The sequence below is a fragment of the Enoplosus armatus genome, chromosome 8, assembly GCF_043641665.1.
Source record: "Enoplosus armatus isolate fEnoArm2 chromosome 8, fEnoArm2.hap1, whole genome shotgun sequence".
NCBI classification, from domain to species: domain Eukaryota; kingdom Metazoa; phylum Chordata; class Actinopteri; order Centrarchiformes; family Enoplosidae; genus Enoplosus; species Enoplosus armatus.
This window is the reverse complement of record NC_092187.1, coordinates 12,699,782-12,718,119: the sequence shown is the minus strand read 5'-3', so window position 1 is coordinate 12,718,119 and position 18,338 is coordinate 12,699,782. Positions and strand designations below refer to the sequence as shown.

The 18,338-nt window shown below is 42.7% G+C and overlaps 1 protein-coding gene across 1 annotated transcript; it reads left to right on the top strand.

Moving 5' to 3' along the window:
• Positions 1 to 16,535: 16,535 nt before the first annotated feature.
• On the top strand, positions 16,536 to 18,094 carry birc5b (baculoviral IAP repeat containing 5b). Its single transcript, XM_070911124.1, has 4 exons — positions 16,536 to 16,661; positions 17,381 to 17,490; positions 17,792 to 17,909; positions 18,005 to 18,094. Exons 1-4 carry the CDS (start codon positions 16,536 to 16,538, stop codon positions 18,092 to 18,094), a joined length of 444 nt encoding a protein of 147 aa, XP_070767225.1.
• The last annotated feature ends 244 nt before the right edge of the window (positions 18,095 to 18,338 follow it).

Below are 18,338 nucleotides of genomic sequence, written 5' to 3'. Positions count from 1 at the left end.
CTTGGAAGCAAAAGCTAGTACTATTCATTCAGTCTGTGTGCCTGGCTAACCCTGTGGTAGTAACAAGAGAGCTGTTTGGGTGGATGAGGTCACAGAGTGAGGAGACGTCCTTGTGGCAATAAGTAAAGTTCATGCAGGGCTGTAGGATGACATTCCCAACAGTGTGTCAGATATACCACTCACATTTCCTCTTCGCATGAGTCAGATGATACAAAGAGACTGCAGCTCAATGCATGCCTTTGGAAGGAAGCATCTATTTCTCCCCGCAGGCCAGCTTTAACCGAAAGATTGTCACCCCACTCCATACCCAGCCTTCCTCATCTCGCTGTTTGCTCATTTCCTGCCTTTATCCCTTCAACGCTCCCTAAAGTCTCTCTCCTCCTACACTATTCGCACAATCCCGCTCTCCCATTCTTTGGTTGCTTCATCAACTTCCTCCTCCTCCTCCCCTGTAGCTTCCTCCTCTCTTGCCATGAACCTAAGAATTGACCTTGCCGCATCTCAAGGAGAATTGATTCCTCTTTTGGTCTTTGTGTGAAACCCCATCTCAACAGCACTCAGAGGAATTTCCTCTTCCCCCTAGAGCTGGAAGAAGCTAATTCTCTTTCATGAGGACACTTTTCACTCCATTTTATCTGTCTGCCTTTCTCTCTCTCTCTCTCTCTCTCTCTCTCTCTCTCTCTTCCCCCTCCTCTTCTACCCCTCTTCTCCTCTGAGCACACAGAAATAGAGCAGGCATGATTAATGCAACATCTATCGCCGCCAAACGTTAGCTTTGCTCAACCTTTTTATGCTTGGCTGCTGTTTGGGAAATATTTATTCATGCACCCTCCAACACTGTTACTGAATTATTACATTAGGTGATCAATGAAACAGTTTGACTTTTTACATTTGGTGAGCTGGTTTGGTAAAGAGACAACTTCACTAGACATCATTTCATTCATTTCATAAAGCTGACATGTAGCATTGTATGTAACATTCTGCTATGTCAAGCATTGCAGCAGAAGATTGATGCGTTTGATAAAAATGTTTTAAATGCAACTGGAAAAAAATTACAATGTGAAACTTTTAAAAGTGGCCACACATTTTATCATTATGTCAGTATAAAATGTTGGTATCTGGTCTGGTACCAATCTGGTACCAATGCTAGTGTATGCAAACAAAACACTTGCAAAACAGGTGCAATGCAAGCATTTAATAATAAAGCCAGACTGGCCTTTAGACTTTCATCAGGGCCAATGTTTGACACAAGGTAATTCTACACCTGTGTGGGCAAAAGAGTGCACCTGTGCTTTGTCATGCGAGTACACATGGGAAATATAGTTAAACTAATTTGTAGTTCCCACGATCCAAATAGATAGGAAGAATAGCATGTCACAATACAGGAACATGAAACAAAAGGCGAATGACAACCAAGATATCAAGAATTAAAGCAAATTAGTTTCCAACAAGAGCTAAGATATCATTAAATGATACGTCTGAATTAAAGTGTGGAGTATAAGTATTGCAAAGACATCAGGAAAGTAGATGACGATAAATGTTCACAAGGCAACAGTGCCTCTTTGCAAACACTAGAGAGTTGCAGTGTGAAGAATCATCTGTGCCTCTTTCCACTTTGTGATCAGAGTGACTGTTGGAGCATACAGAACATTTTCCAGGCTTAAACTCCCAGGTGTCTTGTAGCCCCAGGATTCCCAGTAAGTAGTCAGCCAGGCTGCCTTGGTGAATGCACTAATGTGACACCATAATCACACGCAGGTGCATTTTTGTGCTTCACAGAGCAACAGCACCGGGCTGCTGGTGGTGGCAGGTGCCAGCACTGGTGTGTGTCGCTGTAAACTGTAAATTGTATTCAAGTGTATGCAAGTGCTTGGAAACTACATCATGTTTACATTCAGTGTGTGTTTTGAGTAAAAAAAAGACCTCATCACTCTAATTCACAAAAAGAAACCATGCGTGCTCTTGCGCCGTTCTGGCCTTTACTTTTAGTGAATGGTCTTTGACAGAGGGCACTGCAGTGAGGCCAGTGAAGCAGTGGGAGTCAGAGGAACAGACACCTCCACCTCCCTCTGCTCTGCAGTGCTACACAGATGGATGGGCCACACATACACACAGACACACACACACACACACACACACACACAAACACAGATGCACTCACAGACACAATGGGTTGCCTTCCCACCAGTCCAATAACAGGCCTATTCATTAGAGTCTCTTACAGACAGTATTGACAACCTGCTGACACACAGTCACTCCAGCATAAACAAATGGAGCAATAGAGGAGAGCAAGGGAGGGAGGGTAGGAAGGGAAGAGACCTGTTATAGTGGCTTTTTGACTGAGGAGTCCTCTCTGCAAACCAGGAGTGAGCCAGTGCTGCCACTACTGCCACTTCTACCCATCTACATGGGTACACATACCGACCCATATCGTCACACAGACGCACACACACACACATTATACAGTATCCCTTCAGATGGGTGTCACATTAATCTTGCATCCTAGGCCACTCCTGAGATATCTGGCCTATTCTAATTACCATTATGGGAATAAGTCCTCTCAACTAGCCTTGTGCCTTTTGCCACATAGAGGAGATACTGAAAGGTGAACTGGGTCAAGTGCAGTGGACTGTCTCATCACGCAGCACTATGTCACAGCAATGAGAAAGAAAAAAATCTCACTCAAAGGAAACAACATGGTGAAATTTGAAGCCAGTGGCCCACTTGCTAGAAAAATGCGAAGAGTGCACATTGAGTTTTAACTAATTTTAGCCATGCATTTGCAGGGTGATTTAGTATTCAGAGGTAATAATCACTTAAAGTTTATATGCCGGTATTGCCAAAGCATTAAGAAGTAGCCACGCATAGTTTGTTCGGCATGTTTCACTGCAGAATTCTCAAGTCTCAGTTGCACTCAAACGTTCCAGTTATATCTTGGATATGCAAAGAAGCCTAAAGGGACAAACTGTGCCATGCATACCAAATATCTGGCTCATTAAGGAGTTATAATTACTGTGTCACTTTGACACAAACAAAGAGAGCAGAGCAGTCATGGAGAAAATGGGGGGAAAAAACTGCTGATCTGCTCAAACACATATTCTCCGGCGTCTCTTTGAGCTGACCTCTGGAACCAGGTGAGCGTGTGCAGGCTGTTAGAGGAAAGGGGGCTGTGGAGAGCTGGGTGAATGGAATGAGCAATAGCTATGCAGACAGGTCAACAGAGAGAGACAGATTTTATGAAGACAGATGAGGCCAGAGTGGGCACACAAACACAAAGACAAAGAGACAGATAGACTGCATGGCCCTGAGCTCAGGAGGTCAGCTCTGACTCAAACAGACAGGACAGATGAGACATAAAACAACACTCAAACATGAACTGATCCTTACTGAGGCTCCCCCAAAAAACTTTGAGATGAAGCTAACAAAGTGGAATGTCCCAGGAATGCTTGTCAGACAGTCAGCGTGCAACGTTTCGGGTGACAGCGAGAGGATGTGATAGACATTTCTTATCTAAAAGCGGATTCCATACCAGGAGCTCCCTCCAGGCTGCAGCGAGCTGAAAGCGTAGGAGGCTTTTTTAGACAATATGGCGGCTGATCACAATGACACCACAGTCAATCGAGAGGCTCTACGTCAACAGGAGCCCACTGATCATGTTCTCTATTAGCTTGCCATTGTTCGCTCGCTGTTCTCTGCCAAGATAATACACACACACTTTCATACACAAACACACACAGCATCAGCAGCAGCCCCATACCCCAAACTTGGTGCAGAGCCCATGTCAGGCAGAGAGCTAAGCTGGCTGCCCGCGGCTTTGTATAGAGCACACTGTACAGCACAACCACACAGCCATTGCCATTATCAGCATCAGGACTGTCATCGCTATCACAGCGGCCAAAAGACCTCTGCCAGGGCACCGGATTGCCTACGAAGATAGTTATCATGGACTTGTGAATATAACGTCAAGGACAGAGCAGCACTGGGAAAGGTTGTTTGCTCAAGGTCATACAATGCAAAGCATAGGAACAGACTTATAGCCATACAGACACAGCGGGTGATGCATGTGGTTTACACAGGCGTACTCACACTGAACACATATCACACACACATTTTTTTAGCCTTTTTTGAAAAATGATATATTTTGCCATTTGTCAGAGATATGTTATCACAACCTTGCAGATTTAGATCAGTGAGCTGAATCAGGAAATTTGCTGATTGGAGGTCCAGATCAGCCTGCATCAGAATTGTAAAGGTCATTACAATGACATTACCCTTTTCAGAGGAGGGAAGCCAGAAATGTCAAATCGCTCAGCAGCCACATCATCACGCAAATGGAGCAGAATGTTAGGCATTGGGAAATCTCAATGCTCAGAAATAATGGAAGATCCCTATCTGAGTGACAATTTAATAAGGAGAAGTCTAATTCAGATTTTTTGGCAGGTGTGAGGGGGGAAGAATTTTACAGACCATTAGATGTGATGAAAAACACCCAGATTTGGTATTTCTAAGCTACAGTACATTTTCACTGTTTAATCACCTTTCATTCAGATGTAAAGATCTGCCACACATGCAGCAAATTATTACTGACAGCATTCAGAGTTCCTGCAAAATTCATGGTACTGAAGAAGGTACAGAAGTCACATTCCATGTTTTATTACTCCAACCGCAACCATGGTGCTAAACTGTTAAAAGAGACGTACTGTAATAACTACCCTAAGCTCAAACCATTGCTCTGATAAGCGAGTATACCTCCTGTTTGTTACACTGAGACAGCTGTGTAAGAGGGTTAATGCTGCTGTTAACACTTCCTGGCCAAATATCATTTATGGGAGCTCCTACCACCTGCAACCTGATCAAGACAGTGCTTGTCTAACTGTGTAATGAGTCCAGTAATTGTTCACTTTGGTCAAGCAGAAGAAACTGGAAATGTGGCCCACGCCAAAACAGACACAAAATGACACAAATGGAAAACAAAACAAAAGAAAAAAAATTGAGAGTTTGAAAAGTTACCCATTTAACATTTAGCATTCTTTTATTCTCTCAGACATGAACTTGCTTGGAGCCTGAAGCTCACGGGAATACATACCCTTCAATGTGCACACTTCAAACTCACACACCTCACACTACATGACTCCCTATAATCATTAGAGATGTCTGCTTGAAAAACATGCCTGCCGGGAGAGCAGAGGAGCAGAGCAGTGCCTGAATCAGCCCAGGCATGCGTTAAAACAAAGTGGCCTCTCCGGCAGAGAACATAGCAACACACACACACACACACACACACACATAAAACAAATGCACACACAATGACCTCACACAGTCTCACAGACACGACCATACACAAATTAGAAGACTCTAAAGCACTTTCACAAGCTGACACGCACTGCTTTGCTTATTAAACACACATACACTCTTCCTATGCAATCCACACAGCAGCACATCCAGGATCGATCATATCACTGGACTTACAGTGGCTCCCATCCTCTGTATGAACGTACAGGCTGACTATGTAGACCACCGAGACCACACAGAATCCCCTCTCTCAGACATGGCCACTATGAGACCAGAATACTAAAGAAGAAAGCGCTGGCTGACTCAGAACAGAACAACCCTGTATAATAACTAAAAGCTATACTGTGCTGCAAACTAAGAACTGAGTCTTTAATGTTTTTCTTTAAAAAAATGCTATTTGTGTGATGACGTGTTTACTCATCATTGGTTGGGAGGGTTACAAGGAAAGGTTATATAGAAACCAGGTGGTAGTGCAACAAATCCCAAAAAGAAATACATGTATACTTGAGGAATTCTGTATTTGAAAACAGTTATTTGCATCTCGTCAGTTATCAGTATGTTGTCACTTCACCTCTTCTGGCAGGACATGAGAATGGTGGAGCCTGGTCACATGACCAAACAGCCATAATGATACAGTCCAGCTCCAAACACTTTGACCTTCCCTGTCATCACTCACACCTGCCATATTAATGGCACACTATTATCATAATTACAAGCCCTAACCATGATTTAAAGGTTCATCTTAGCGCTTTAGTATTGACAGATGTCTGCGTGGAATGGAAACCGAGCAGAGCACACCATTAATAAAGAGCTGCTGGTGGCCAAGTTTAAGTAGGGATTAGTGATCCAACAACATGACTGACCTCTCCAACATCCCATGCACCAAAAAAGCGGCAACTCACCCAGAATCATGATGTGTTGTGTTGCCTTTGGTGTCCCTGGGTTGACAAGTGCTCCCTCACTGCCCCTGTCTCTCCTGCTTTTCGCCAAGGGACAATGGCTCCAAAATCTCTTTTCAGAGTTCCTCTCCACTCTCCAGAAAGAGGCAACTCAGAGAGGCAGTGCTAGATGTGAGGAGAGACTGCTGCTGCTGCTGCTGCTGCTGCTGTTGCTGCTGCTGCTGCACATGCCGTCTCTTGCGCCTGCCCTCTCCAGGTGAAAAGCTGACTGTATGTGTGTGTGTGTGTGTGAGAGAGAGAGCGTGTATGTGTGTGTGTGTGGAGGAGGAGGGGGTCCAGCGTTTCTGCAGTTGTGGCTCAGGTAAGCCTGAGGACAGTATGGAGGGGGTTAGTAGCAAAGAGAGAGAGAGAGAGAGAGAGAGAAGAGGGGAGTCAGAGAGAGGAGGGGGAGCCTAAAGTGTGACAGCCAATCACGGGGGGAGGCTAGAGAACCAAGATCTTCTTCTCCACAGCAGCCAGGAGGAATTGCAGTGGTCTCCAACAAACAGCTGACAAGCAATTTCTTCTTAACTATGTCACTTCACGGGGAGATTCAGAGGGAAGGTCTTCAGTGCTCTGTAAAGTCTGCCCGCTTTGCTCTCTCTCTGTAAAACACACACACTCCCTTTCCCACTCTGGCTTTCTCTCACTCTCTCTCTCTGCTTCTTGTTTTTGGGGTTGGGTATAACCTAAAGGCGCCTTACATGCCTCTGCTCTGATTGGTGGCAGCCTCGGCCAATGGGAACAGCGGCAGACACTTGTCATCATGCAGAGTGGAAGTCATGAAGGAGAGACAGGGCTTGACTGAAAATGCTGTCTCCCCCAACCATTGTTTCTCCCTTTCCCATGTTGTTCTCACCCATCTCCCCCTTACGAAGAGTTAGATTGTTAGATCTGTTTGTCTGTTTGTCCTGATCTGTTTGTCCTTTGACTCCATGTGTATGTGGGCTTGTTAAAGGATTAACCTTATGTCTGTGTGGCTATGTCCTTCTCCCTTATTCTCCCTTCATCTCTTAACCTGCCCAGGCAAGGTTACGCATTTTATCAACCTCTTTTTCGTCAAAGGGATGGAATTTAGACTGGGAGTGGAGTGGGCGGGGGGGGGGAGCAAAAAGAAGAGATGAAATAGAAAGCGACAGAGCGGAGGAAGCAGAAGAAGGAGGGGCAGAGATTAAACTAAATACAAACTGACAGAGGGATGAAGAGATGTGGAGTGACATGAAGAGACGACCGGGAGGATGGAATACAGCGACAAAGACAGACAGTGTCGGACACAGGAGAAGGGCTGCGGAGAATTAAACTGTGGACCATGGCAATGCAGCCACTAATTGAAGAGGAGCTTCACAGCCAGCTTCTTATGGTCCACTTCCTCCTCACCAAGAAGCCACTCAAACAACGTCTGGTGTCATGTCCGAGCGCTTCTCTCTGCCCTTCTCTCTCTCTTTCTCCAGGATAGCAAGAGAGCGACTTTTGAAAACCACACAGCCACGATGTTATTGAGAAGCTCAGCGCTTAAGAGAAGGCTTAACGAAGCTGTCAAAAAATTAATCCCCTTGGGCGGGCATGCTTGCAAACACACAGATACAAACACGTGAGCCTGGGGCTACAGAAAATGCTTCATGATGTTCATAGTGCCTCCTCTTGTCCTGCTTACGTTTCCTCTTTTTCTTTTCTATCTCTACCCCCCACCACCACCACCACCACCACCACCCTTCTCACGCTCTCTCAGGCTGAGGCTGTGAGTCACAGGGTGTTGGAGTGAATACTAAGGAGGGTGGCTGACACCTCCAGTACCTCTCTGCACAGCAGCTCCACTGCACACATTTAAGCCATTGTATGTAAACACTGGCAGACTGAGGGGCCACAAACACCCACATGCATTCTTACAGATTGTAAGTTCGGTAAAATCCACTGACAAAGAGCCGCTGGTGTTATGGAACATATGGTAGCTTTTGACAAAGGTGCACGAAACTCCTACCAGCAGCAATAAAAATAAGCATTTAAACACACAGAATAATGAATTTACAGATGTGGAACAAACATTTCAGCACAAAAAGGAACTTGAGCCTGTGGGACTTTCAATCAAACACTCAAACACACATTGTGTCTGCAGGAAATGGGAAAACGGGACACATGCAGTTGGAAAAATAGTTCTCATCAATACAGCTATGCATGCAAGTCCTTCCACGAGCATCTGTGTGTGTGCTTGTGTGTCAGCAAAAGAGCTGAGATAGGGTTTCCTCATTAGTTGTGTTGGTATCAATAATTCAGAGCCGATCCTTGTTTGCGTTCAATGGGCCGAGTGCTAATGTGCTGTCGGGCCAACGGGGGCCCAGGGCCCAGCGCCACTTTAATGGATGTCATGATGAGAGGGTGAAATCGGAGCACGGAGATCTTGTATCATCCAAAGGCAAGAAGAGGGAGGCAGGACAGGGCAGAGGAGAGGAGCGAGGAGATAGAGGTGGGGTGAAGGCCACTCGGGGGTAGGGCAGATGGCATTATTGAACAGGTATGTGAGCAGCTGGGTGATGGAAAGAAACAGGAAGAGGAAAGAGGAAAGTGAGAAGCAAATTGGGCTACTAGGTCCCTTCATTTGCTGTTGGCTACAGATCAATCATTCTGAAGATGATGATGTGCTGACCTCTATCACCTTCGGAAGGGCAGGCATCATGGGACACATGTTAAATGGCCACTAGGGGAATATTTTAAATTAGTAATAAACTAATATTATTTCATTTGCCATCCACCTGAGTTTCGAGAGGTACTTCACTCACAAATCCCTCTTCAAAACTGACAGGACAAACAGAATATATGCTAACATTTTATTCTACAGGTCCGTAATTTCCAAATAATTTCCTAGGAACATTTCTGAGAACTGTGTCATTTGATACTAATTATAGAGAAAATAGGATTTTCCTTGAAAGAACTGTCTCATTCATTTATATACATACATACATATACATTTAACTGTATGCTTGATGTAGAAATTTTTTTCAATTTTTGCATGTTCAGCTGACCTGCTGTGCTCTGACTGAAAAATGATGTTGATTACACCAGCAATTAACTGTAATTAATTAATTGGAAGTGTACCAATTGAACACTGTTTCTAATTTCCATCTAAAATTTCCAATTTACATAATTATTTTCAGGAAACTTTTTAGGAAATTATTAGGATGTTATTCAGACATTAAGGACCAGCAAAATAAAGTATTTTTCAGTGTTAGGGTTAGTGTTAGGGTTAGAATACTTTTTTGACCAGGGACAAAAGATGCATGTAACTCTGGCTTACACACAGTGTTTTTTTCTGTTGATCAACAGGCTAAATAAACAAATAAACTAAACTAAGAGGACTTATTCTACTTTGTAGTAATGATTAAAAAACAGGTTCCTGTGAGACAAAAGAAAACAACAACTCTGGACACAACACAACAACAAAATAGAATGGATTGACGATTCAACCAGCAGAGTTTAATGCTGATCCAGAGCTGTAGAAGTGCTCCAACTGTGAGTCGAAATCATTGTCTAAGGGTAAAAAAAAAAATAAGACTTTTACTTTTACATCCTTTACTTCCTGTTTTTGTGTTTTGTGGAATGTTGTGTTTATTGTGTTGTTGCTGTTGTTTCTTCTGAAAGGTTGTTGTGTTTTCTGTTTCGTTGTTCTTATAAATGTTGTTTTCTGAAATATTGTTGTGTTTTCTAATTTGTTAATGTGTTTCTAAAATGTTGTGTTTTCTAAAATGTTGTGTTTTCTTTTTTGTTGTTGTTTTCTGCGATGGTGTGTTTCGTGAAACGTTGTTGTATTTTCTATTTTGTCATTGTGTTAGGACCAATATTGTTGTGGTGAGGTTGAGTAAGATCGGTGGATTCAACCACATACATGACTTTCTCACTCCATGCTCAGCAAATGTCCTGTCAGCCACCTTTGTGCTAACACACATACACAGACTTGTTTTTGTTACTTGTGGGGACATTGTATTGACTCACACTCATCCCCTGGAAGCTTATTCCCAACTTGACCTTAAGTACCCTATGCCCAACCCCAACCTTTGCCTTAACTTTAACCTGAGCCTAACTCTAACCTTAACACTGAAACCAAGTCTCAACCCGAACATAAATGGTTAACCTTGTGAGGACCAGAGATTGAAGGTGAGGTCCCACAATGTGATATAAGTACACACACACACACACACACACACACAATGTGAAAGCTAAGATAGAGAGGACTCAATATTCTGGACACCATTGCTGAGCCTGGATGGTCATTTGTGGTTAAGCTATGCTGTCCTCTACTGGTGTAAGCCTGTCAACACAGGACCAATTCCCTGTAAACAGACCCTGGGAATCTGTCGAAGTACTCCAGTTTTAGCGACCCTGGTACTAGACAGCAGTCTGGAAAAGTTCCATAATGAAAAACGATCTCATGTAAACCGAGAGGCTTATATGTTCGCAGAGCCATGTCAACACACACAGGGAGAAATAAGGGAACCAAACAGACATGAGGCACAGCTGGTATAGTATTGACGGCCTGTCAGACTGAATCAGAAACACCTTACTCAAGCTGAAAACTATCTATACAACAGACTTGACAAAGCTGCTGAGGCCAGTGTCCTTACTGGAACTGTTTTTATCGGCAGAATGGTGAATCAAGCAAAGTGCACACAGCCTGAGTGCAGCAGGTCAAATGTGAAAGGAATGACTGCTGACTATGAAGGACTTAGCCAGCTGATGTGCAGCAACAGCCTGTTTGAGAAATATATCAAACCTGAGGGAGAGAACATCAAACTCCTCCATTCATATAACGCTATGATCTATCATTCTTTCCTGCAGGGGGAAAACACAGTAAATCCACACTCACTGAAATCTGCCCGACAGACTATAACTCACTTCCTTACAACAGCTCAAACGCATTGTCAAAATGCAACTTCTGTTGATCATAAATTCTAGTCATATTTCATGAGCCCTGGTCTGCAGGCGCCATGTGGCTTTCCAGAAACGTTCGTTTCTTCTTCTGGAGTTTGCTTGCATGGTATAATGAAAAGGATTTCTGTTGATACAGAGTCCGCACCCAGGTCATATATCATGCTTCGTGTGTCTCCTGGCACTGCGGTGATGAATTTAGAGACTGCCTATGAAGGTCAAAGGTGAGGGGGCCAGGCAAGCACCAGGTATCAGCATACTTGCACTTCCCCTCATAATGTGGCAAAGCATTTACTAAACCTACCAGGCAATAAATCACAGCTTATTAGACTAGGAAATCTTAGGTAACTTTAAAGGAAAACAATCTCTCTCTCTATAACTTGTGCCCATCATGGCACACTCTCTATCTAATGGCTTCATTGAGCGCACGCACAGCACATAACAAGTAAGCCAGCTCAATATAAACGAAAGGACCTCTGCATTCCCCTTGAACTGGCCTGAGCCTGCAAGTCTGACAGTTAAGCATATCAGTTTGCAACTGTGAGGGATAATCATCTCACTAAATTTAGACTATTGATCAGGTGTGGATATGAGCAGGAAATCAGCTGTACAGCAAGTTTCCTGTGCATTCCTCTTTTTTTCCCAGGAAAAACTTAGATAAATCATGATACACATGTTTTGATTGTTACAAATGAAGTGGGATTTTTGTTGTTGTATACTAACTGATGAAATTTCAAGCCTTAAGGTATTGTAGTCCCCACACTGACACGTATGTATGTGCGGGTGTGTGTGTGTGTGAAAGAGAGACAGAGAGAGGGAGAGAGTCGGTTCAAAAACTTAAATGTTATCAGTTACTTCAAAGACTTAAATTTAACTGAATACTGTACAGACTTCGTTATAACCAAGTGGCTGTTTAAACAAGTCAACATAGAAAACAGATGTTAAAGTCCATTATCACATAAAAAAAATTAATTAATATGTACAGAGGAATACATAACTGCTTGTCAGACTTTCTGTAAGTGTTGTCAGATACTAATTCAATTCTAATTTAATTTACTGTGTATCACTACTTTTGTACTTTTTTGTGTATTCATTGTATTAGAGCTGCAATGATGAAGCGGTCAGTCAATCAAAAGAATATTTATCAGCGACTACTTTTTTCAAGCAAAAAAGCCAAATATTTGATGGTTCTACCTCCCCAAATGTAAGAATCTTGCTTTTGTTGGTCTTACATTATAGTCAATTGAATCTTAAATCTTTGGGTTTACAAATGTTGGTCAGACAAAATGACAAAAGAAATTTGAAGACATCACCTTGTGCTCTAGGATACTGTGACTGGCATTTTTCATTTCTTTCTGACAGTAAATGTGATTAACTTTATGTTTACGTCTGTATTTCTGTTCATGCTTTATCAACATGCTTTTTGATGCCAATAAAGCCACACAGAGAGAAAAAGAAATAGAGAGAGACTGTAGGCTTTTGGGGATTGGTGGATGTGTGTACACAGGTGGGTGTGCCTGTCCTTTGAATCCACGCCCGCGTACAGAGATGGAGAATGTTGATGTTGACTGTCACACTCTCACACGCCCATGACATTTTTGCACCAGCACCAGAGGACAGGACGTCTTTCTTTCCAACCACATTCAGATCACATATTTGCGCCACAGCTGCTTGCATTTCATACTTGTTGAAACTGCACTACAATCATTTCTGTTACCCTACCCTTACTAGACGAAATACTTCAGGCGGACACATTCCAAGGCGGTATTACGCAATGCTAATGTGTATTTTCGGAGACAGCAATTTGAAGTAATTATCTTCTCCACAGATCATAGTCTATTTCTAAAGCTCAGACATTCCTCAGCTGAGAGTGATGTGGCAGATGAAAAAAAAATCTCCATGGAAGTCAAAGGTCAGCTGCATCCCTGCTACAAAATTGAGCTTCCTTCACACAGTCATCAGACACACCCTATTTATCTAATTTTGTTCTGAAAACACAAATGGTGCACACAGTAGCATAAGCAAGTCTCACACAAACAACTATTCCTCAGCCCTGCGTACAAACACACACACACACAAGATAAGATCAGCTTCATCCTAATGTGTGGTGCTCAGTGAGGGTGTGAGGGCAGCAGAAGACAGGTGGAGCTGTCAGGACAGTTGTCAGCTCCAGTGGGACATGTATGTATATTTGAGCCAAGAATAAAGACTCTTACACACACACGTGTCTAATTATACATGGAAATAAAAGCATTTTTTGCTGCATCAAAGCATATTCATAGCACCAAAAAGTCACACATTAATCAGCTGACTGTACACATACACTAGATGGGATCAAGATGTATTTCTTGTTCCCCTCGGAGACATTACTGCATCATTTTAAATAGAAGCAGACAGATACAATAGCAGTACATGGTGAAAGGCTCCTTTCTTACCTGTGCTCCACATTGATTTCACCTCTGGTCCTCCTGCTGCTCTTACTGAGTGAGTCCAATCTCCAACCCTACACAGGCACACTGACAAAACAACTATTTCCTCTGTGAAATCCTTCCCAGCAATGAAACAGGTCAGGGCTCTTCAGGTGGAAGCAAAATAACCGGAAAGATCCTCAACTGTTCTCATCAATTCGAAAAGATTCCAAATGCAGCGTACGCAAACAACACAGCCTTACGCCCACGATGGCAATGTAAAGGACATGTGGAAATAGAGACCAAAAACACATTGCCTCTATCACCTCCCCTCCACCTCTCTACATCCTATCTCCTCCCTCTCTCCCTCTCTCCCTCTCTTGCAGCCCTGTGTGAAAACAAAGCTGGAGCACGAGATTCCAGCAGCTAATCGTGGCAGACCTTAATAAGTGAGGGCAGTTGTATCATAAGAAGGAGAGAGCAGAGAGTTGAAGGCAGTGGCAGGGAGGCTATGAGGGGAGGAAGAGTCAAATGTCAATGAAGGCATGAGGAGTAAAAGTGACAGAGAGGGAAGAGAAATATCAACCTATGAAAAGATGATTTGTGGTACAAACACATGACACAAACTGTCAGCTGCAAAACTGTCTCTCATAAAGGACAACTCATTGGGCCTTTATTGCTGAAGCTCTCAACTACACAAACATTTTCACTGGTGCAACATACTAAACAACCACTTTCAACGCAAAACTTGTGAATGAAGGAGGGTAAACTCATAAACATGACACCTATCGTGCAGCAATGTTGAGAGAATCAATGAAAATTGAGGAAAAACAGCGAAAGTTTTGAACGTATGGAAAAATGCTGAGTGACAACAGTAACACACACATGCGTAAATTCAGAGGCAGGCGTTATTCTGCACTGTCTGCGGGATGCAGCCACCCACCATACAGGCCACTTGGAGCTACAGTAATATTACATCAAATGTACAGATGTCCAGTTCACTCTGGGCCCTTGCACAGCATCACCTCTCAAGGGCTGCCTACTATTGCATTGAGCGCGAAACACATATAAAAATCATACAGTCTCAGCCTTATAAGCAGGCACACTGCGTCTCAGCGCTCCCCCAGGCGCTCTGCTGGAAGGTTAGAAGGTGGAAAGGACAGCAGTTTACAGTTGTAAGCACATTTCAGCACCCAGGGGCCTGAGGGGTAGAGTTACAGGGACGCACTGCACACCAAGACTGTCCCTGTCTCTCACAGTAATAAACAGGCTAATAAAGTTTACACCACAAACCATTAAATTGGACAGTTGACTCTCTGGCTATTATGTCTATGTTTTCTTAAAAATGCTCAGCTGGAAACTGTAATTCAATACTGAAAAGTGTGTTTTTTAAAAAGACTGCCTGATCGTCGTTGTGGCTTTGTAGTCATGTATTCATATATTTCTACACATCTGTGAGTGTGATGTGGCACAGATTTGAATATAAGTTGTTTCTCAGACAATAGAAAATTTTTTTTTTAAAGAAATGAACAAGTCATCACAGACTTATCACTCAGCCTCTTTTGAATAGTTACATAATGAGACAGGAGAAGAGAAATAAGGAAGCATTCATCCCTACTACAAACAGCATCCTTAAATTTCTCCCATTTGCCAACAGAGGGAGTCAAGTTCCCAGGTGTTACTTGAGGACTGCACTCTAATGGTGATGTGACTGGATATATTTTAAGTAGATTAAATTTAATCTTTTAAAAAAGCACAATATATTTTGTACAAGTTTATGTAACCTCAACACTTAGGGGGATCAAATAAATTAAATGTATTTATAAAATGTCATTTAATTAGAGTGGCTGCAGTGATTAAGATGCAGGGAACGTTTCTGATGTGCCACAGAGAGGGGGACTTCTGATCAGGTTACATTTAATGTTCGTTCAACTTTTTAATTGGATATTGGAAACTTTTCAAGAGGACAACCACCCAGGTGAAACTAGGATTAGAAATGTATGTTGTAGTAAATACCACCCCTCAATATAGCCTTGGCCATGAGGTACAAGGATAAGAGATATGAGATATAGGAGTGTAAAATAAAGACTTTTCTCCAACTGTGTTACTGACCTCAACATTTGATCCTAAGAAATGTCTTTGGCACCTTTGCAAAGGACTGAAATTAGGTTAAGAAATAAATTAGCAATATGTGGAACGTCCCATGAAATATTAATGTGTGGAGTTAAGTTTTTATTACATACAATTAGTGATTTTACATCATCATTAGATTATTTCCAAAACATGATTTCCTATGTAATGTCCTCTGTGGTGGATATCATGAATCTGCAACAGAAACAAACAAACCTTCAGGGAAACTCAATTAAACAAAAACTGAATGTACCTTGAACAGTGTTTTTGTTTTTGTGTCAACTTGTTAATGTTGTGTTGTGAACGGTGAAGAGAGCACACTGGCCTCTGGGTGGGTGCACTTATATAGCTTACACTGGCAGGGGTTTCCCAGTTACAGGGAGGGCCCAATGCAAAGGATGCTGGGCTAATGCCTGTGCCGAATGTTGAAGTGACTAATATTAGCAAATTGAATGTACTCCCTCTGTTGATGAAGGCCTTGAGATGCAGTTGACAGTTCTGGAGAAAGTCAATTAGACTTAGAAATGAGTTAAGATCCAAGTAGAAATTGTATTTATATATGAGGGCCTTTAGAAAGGAAGGCTGGTAGAATAAGCAAATCAGTTTATACTGAATGTAAAGCCAAATACACGCTGTTGCATCACTTGAATGAAATCATTACATCTGTACCCTTTTTAGATGGACTCCTGTGACCTTACGTACCCATCTTAGCCCTGCCCACCTTGAACCTGAGTTTAATCAGCCAAAAACTGAAAACACCTGTGGAAGTGTGCATGGGCCTCCAGCACATGTCCCACATCAACAACCACATCTTGAATCAAAGTGGGTTGAGCCTGTTTTTGCTGAAAACATGGCCAGCATAGATGTGCTGACGGCCAGGTTTTACTCCTATGACAAAATGTACAGTCAGGATTTACGCGAACAAAGCTTTGCAGACTGGCCGTTTAGAGAGGAATGTAACTGCACACCTGAGAAGGTAAGAAGGCCGCTGTGCTGCAGCTGGAGAGCCTGTGAAGTCTTCAGAACACTTGTTGAAGTATAAAATGCTTTCAATATGATTGGTAATTCATTTTTAGAAAGTGCAGTGGCACAATGTATTTAATCAAGAGGGGAATTTGCCTGCAATGAAGGCACTAACTACTTTATGGGTTAGACGGGGCCAGCAGGAGGTCAGACTGGGCATGTGTGTGGGATTTTTCCTCTAATTCTACTCAAGATGCACCAGAGAGCCCTTATGCTCCTAGAAATACAGCCTAATTTACACAGAACATGACTGTGGCGGATGAAAGTAATTATTGGTATTACCCAACCTTGTTTACACAGCAATTTTATACTACAGCCTTTTATCCGAGGCTGACAGCTTGTGATTTACAGTTAAGCAGGTGCCAGATTCAGTTTCATTGCATCAGGTGTCCAGTGCACAGACCCTTAGCCCAACCTTGTCTTGTCATGATGGATGGGCTGCTGACACCTCCCATGATGAGCAACACTATATGCCATGTTACCAGCTCTTAACCCCCCCGAAGAGCCAAAAGGAGATCATCCTCTGGTTTCACTCTCACTGACACTAATCCTCCTGCCGCTATGGCCTTTTGTTTTTGAATTGCACTTGTCATCTTTGTCATTGAGTTATCTGCTTTGTTTTGATTTTACAGGAGTAATAGGCATTTGTTGCTGTTTTGTTTGTGTTTGCAGATGGCCAAGGCTGGGTTTGTCCACTGCCCCAGTGAGAATGAGCCTGATGTTGCCTGCTGTTTCTTCTGTCTGATCGAGCTTGAGGGCTGGGAGCCAGATGACGATCCCTGGTGAGAAAAGCAGGCCCTTACCTTTACCTAACCTACCTTTACCTATAACCACTGACTCACTGAAGAATATCATGCCAGTAGTGTAAGGGGGTACAGTAGCTTTAGATTTGTGTAAAGATGGCTGCCACATAAAGTTGATTACTATTACAAAACCCTACTAGGATGCAAATAGTGCAGCTGTTTCTTCAATCAACATCATGCCAAATTAGAATAGCCAAATTTTTTGGTATATGGTGCTCTTGCTTTTGATTGTATCTGCATTGAGCTGGATTTACTTACGGATAACATTTTCTCTGCCCAGGTCTGAACATGTGAAACGCTCCCCTAACTGTGGATTCTTAAACATGAGGAAAGACTTCACCGAGCTAACGGTGGTTGAATTCTATCATGTGGAAAAGGAGAGGCTAAAGGTCTACCTTGTGAGTGTCCCTCCCTTGTCTGTGTAGATTGTGTGCATTGAAAGGCTGAAATACTTATGCAGTCGTTGTTCCACATTCTGCTTTTATTTTTCTAGAGAAAGGTTTGTCACAAGAAGATGGCATATTTGCGGGATGACATAGACCATACACTTGAGAGCCTCAAATCTCAGTTGGACTCTATATGAGTGAAATAAAAAATTGTGATTTTATTGCCACACTAATCTTAATGGTGTACAAGAGCCTGTCATAATGGCAGTTTAAAATATCAATAAAGATTTGAGGAATATTGCACTGTTTGTAGTATTGTCTTCTAACCACAAGGTGGTGCTTCTAACCACAAGATGGTGCTTTTACACTAAAGCTGTAGTTTTCCCTTGTCACAGACACACTTTCTGGAGTTTCCAATCTCTCACTCAAAACCTTCACAAA